Raw genomic sequence first — 1,894 nt, forward strand, 5'->3', positions numbered from 1 at the left:
ACACACACACACGGGAGGGGTGCTACTGTTCCAAGATATCTCTATCCTCATACTTCTGGTCTTAGCACAGGACTCCAGACTTTATTTGTCAAGCATTGTGCACCACGCCACCTTTTTGTGTGTGTCTGTGTGTGTGTGTGTGTGTGTCTGTGTGTGTGTTCCAAAGAAAAGAGATCTTTTCCCTGATTTATGTTGCAACTTACTTGATCTGCTTGGCATTTTTGTAGCGGACGAAGACAACAATTGGATAAATGTGAACGCTGTGGAGCCTTTCGATGGCGTGCGGGGCGATGTCGAGCAAACAGTGACAGCCCTGTATCCAAAAAAAACAACAAAACAAAACATGACTTAAACAGATGAACTAATTCAATGCACCGTTTCTTACTGCTTCACGACAGGAATCTTGCTTTTCATTCATCGATATCCAAGTGCTGCGATAGTGATAACTTATCTTCACCAAAGGCAGAGATTAAAGACAAACAGAAGCCATTTTATAGTTCCTGATAAACTCTGATGAGAAAGAGAAGCACTGGCTAATACCTTATCTGTTATTTCCTTTATAGAAGCAACCGTGGTCACATCAAAATGGCCACTCCTGCGCTTGTAGTCGATGAAGAGGCAGTCCTTGACGCCCCGCTCGATGGCTTGCTGGGATGCCTTCATCACCTCTGCAGACAGACAGAATGAAAGAGTAAAGAAAATTAGCAATGGGACAATGCATGGATATTCCTCAAGGGAGTAAACGGATCATTTGATGGAACTAAAACCCAGCCATTTCTTCAACCCTAGAGTCTTATTTTCGCACAACAGCTATTAAGAACGTAGATAAAAGATTCCTTCCCCTGATTTGTAGGTCAGACAAACATCTGGACTCACCCAGTACACATCTGCAGAACTTCCCAGGAGACTCTTTCACGAGCATCTCCTTGACTGGGTCAGTGAGCGGCCCGAGGATGAGTACCGGTCGGGGAGAGGTGCACTCCACCTTCTGGACCCGCTGGTACGCCAAGCTCACGCAGTCTGACACAAAGAGCACACAGGTCAGCCAAATATCCTTTTCAGCAAGGATTTTCATTCCAACACATATAACCCTTTCTTCTCACCATCAAGGAAAGGGATGGAGTCTGTGCTGATGGCGTCCAGAGCCACCATCTCTTTGCTGTCTTTGGAGCTGCTGCGTTTGTGTTTCTGTTTCCTTCTGAAGAAGGATCTGCGGGCCGCTGCAGAGAGAGTCTTGCTGGAGTCTTCCTTCATTTCTGTCACACTGTGTCTGCGGTAGAACTCTTGGTCCATCCTACGCCGCACATTCACACAAAACACAGATTTAAGTGAAGAGCATCCGCACAGGAAAAAAAAAGGCTGCGAGTGCATCGGTGAGTTTAAAATCATCGACAGTTTCACATGAGGGATGTTAAGAGACAATTTGTTGCACTAAGGTTAGGGCAAAGGTTTTGGTTGGGCATGTAGAGAGTCACAGTTGATTGGACAAAATGTAAATCTTTATTAAAGACTCCACTCTAGGATTTCAGTAACAAAATTTCTGACTTTAGCATTTCTTTAGAATTCATTGTTACTGGCTTTTGCCCAGTATAAGTACAGAAACTAAGTCAGAATCACTGTATTAGCCAGAAACTGCAACATCAGTGCATGTCTACAGGGATGCACAATAAGACAGCGGTGCCTTGCAAATAAGTGAAAAAGCACAGTCCAGGATGTATGGAAGAAGAGGAGTGACATTAGATAGGATTCCTGCATCGTAGCAGTATGGAACGGATTGTTGTCTCAGCTGTTACAAACTGTCCACTAGCTCAAAAATGTACAGTATGTGTATGTAAGCATGCATTGCATTCACCACCCACATGTACTTGCTGGGGATCTGCCCCCTCTGGATCTG

General features: G+C 44.6%; 1 protein-coding gene across 1 annotated transcript; it reads right to left on the reverse strand.

The window, feature by feature from the left end:
• Window positions 1-163: 163 nt before the first annotated feature.
• LOC111666715 (disks large homolog 5-like) lies at window positions 164-1,888 on the reverse strand. Its single transcript, XM_023422151.2, has 5 exons — window positions 1,860-1,888; window positions 1,104-1,294; window positions 877-1,020; window positions 541-668; window positions 164-313 (listed from the first exon to the last, which is right to left on the reverse strand). Coding segments are annotated over exons 1-5 (579 nt in total). The 5' UTR covers window positions 1,862-1,888; the 3' UTR covers window positions 164-199.
• Between the last annotated feature and the right edge of the window lie 6 nt (window positions 1,889-1,894).

This window comes from Seriola lalandi, unplaced genomic scaffold, assembly GCF_002814215.2.
Source record: "Seriola lalandi dorsalis isolate HSWRI2012SDOR001 ecotype SW California unplaced genomic scaffold, Sedor1 jcf7180002003090, whole genome shotgun sequence".
NCBI lineage: Eukaryota > Metazoa > Chordata > Actinopteri > Carangiformes > Carangidae > Seriola > Seriola lalandi.